This window comes from Bidens hawaiensis, unplaced genomic scaffold (assembly GCF_021521415.1).
Source record: "Bidens hawaiensis isolate Kalapana, Puna unplaced genomic scaffold, B.hawaiensis_p1.1 tig00051308_1, whole genome shotgun sequence".
Lineage (NCBI taxonomy): Eukaryota > Viridiplantae > Streptophyta > Magnoliopsida > Asterales > Asteraceae > Bidens > Bidens hawaiensis.
This window is the reverse complement of record NW_027506185.1, coordinates 57,868-59,926: the sequence shown is the minus strand read 5'-3', so window position 1 is coordinate 59,926 and position 2,059 is coordinate 57,868. Positions and strand designations below refer to the sequence as shown.

General features: G+C 37.7%; 1 protein-coding gene across 1 annotated transcript; it reads right to left on the bottom strand.

Annotated features, from left to right (window-relative positions):
* Positions 1-6: 6 nt before the first annotated feature.
* LOC143617015 (putative pentatricopeptide repeat-containing protein At3g25060, mitochondrial) lies at positions 7-1,344 on the bottom strand (the record flags this gene model as incomplete). Its single annotated transcript, XM_077089692.1, has 1 exon — positions 7-1,344. A coding segment is annotated over exon 1 (1,338 nt), but the record flags the coding sequence as incomplete, so codon positions are not given.
* Positions 1,345-2,059: the final 715 nt, after the last annotated feature.

Genomic DNA, 2,059 nt, shown 5'->3' with positions numbered 1-2,059 from the left:
AGCCATACACGCATAATGTTTATCGTCCGGCTCAATGTTGTATTCTTGAACCATATGTTTGAACCATAGCCTGCCTTCTTGTACTAAACCTGCATGACTTAACGCTGACATCAGTGAAGCAAAAGTTGTATGATCCGGTTTTGTATTTGCTTCCAACATGTTGTGGAACACTGTTATTGCTTCGTTCCCATGCCCGTGTATCCCGTAGCTAGCAATCATCGTGTTCCACATAATTAAATCTTTATGAGGCATTTTATTAAACAGGCGGCGCCCGTAACAAAGTGAACCACATTTCGAGTATGTATCGATCAACGATGTACCTAGAACTTGATCAAAAACTAGGGTTTTTATCGCATACCCATGTAATGATTTAGCTAGTTTTAAAGATCCGGTTTGTGAACAAGCTAAAAGTGCACCAACAATGGAAGCCAAATCCGGTTTGAAACCGAAGCTTTGTGTCTTTACTAATATATCAAACGCGTTACCAGCAAGCCCGTTTTGCGCATAACCAGAAATCAATGCACTGCAAGCAACTATGTTCTTGTGATCCATCGATTTAAATACTTTAGACGCAAGCTCTATGTTTCCAGTTTTAGCCTGCATATCTATTAAACTAGTTTGAACAACAACATCCATTGCAAGAAGACGTCTTCTTACAACATACGCATGAACCGAAAGACCTAACTTCACGTTTTCAACATTAGCACAAGCCTGTACCAAACCCAAAATCGCAACTCTATCCCCTTCAATATTTTCCATCCGCATAAACCGATACATATTTATCGCTTCACTACCCCTCCCGCATTGCGCAAACCCCGTAATCATCGTAGTCCACGACACCACATCCCGTTTAGGCATTTCATCAAACACCTTCAACGCATCATCCATTCGCCCAACCTTTGCGTATAAATTCAACACCGAAGAAGCTACAAACACGTCATCCTCATACCCGCACTCGACTGCACGCCTTCGTACCCTTTCACCGAGTTCCAAGTTCATTAAACTTGTGCAGGCTTTTAATGCCACTGTAAAAGTGGAGCTATCAGGTTTAATTTCAGTCAAATTAAGTTCATGGTAAAGGCTAATTACTTCATTGGGGCAATTATTACGAGAGTATGCGGTTATTATAGCGTTCCAAACGTCCAGTTTTCTGCTGGGCATTTTGTCGAACACCTTGTGGGCATGCTTGATATCACCAGTTCTTGCATAGGATGATATTAGTTGAGTGGTGTACCTGCTGTTGGTGATGTACCCGGATATTATTAGTAAAGAATGGATCTTTGCAACGGATGATGTGTGTTTACATGTGAGGAATAAGGATTTGATGTTTTTTTGGTTAAACATGCATGCATATATGTATGCTTTAATATCAATGATAATGAAGTTTTTAAGAGAGTTTTGTTGATGTTTAGTTCTGAATGATCTAATCTCCACTTTAACTAGTGTTTGTAGTTTTGTACTATTTAATTAGAATATCACATTGGAAAGTCATTTTTTATCAGCGGCCAACGAATACAGTCATACAGTCTAGCTACCCGGGTAACTTAATGACAAAATGCGACCGCATACGCCTGCGATCGTAGAAGGGGTTGGGTGGCCTAAGCGCGCCATCTCTTGCTCCAGGAAAACCCGTCGCCCGAAGGTCCCCTGCAGTAAAACGCGGTTAAATCGGATTCGAACTTGATACCTTGTCATGATTTAATTTGTGTAGTGTTCGTGTCAAATTGCCAAATTTCTAACAACTTCTATGCATTTAAATAAGATAATGACTTTATAGCTAACCTTTTCAATAATTGCTGAAGTATAACAATTAAATAACAAATATAGAAAATGAAACTATAAAGCATATAAAAATCCTTTTTAAAAACATTGTTTTCTTGATATAATAAATCACACAAATTATTCATTTGAAGTATACTTGCTCAACTTAAAAATTTTAGATATTTTATTTTATACTTAGCATGAAAAGGATGAAATTGTTTTGATGACAAAAGTTTATAAGACTAGTAATATACTAAGTTTGAAAATTTGGTGAAAATGTTAACAATTGATGGTCTAA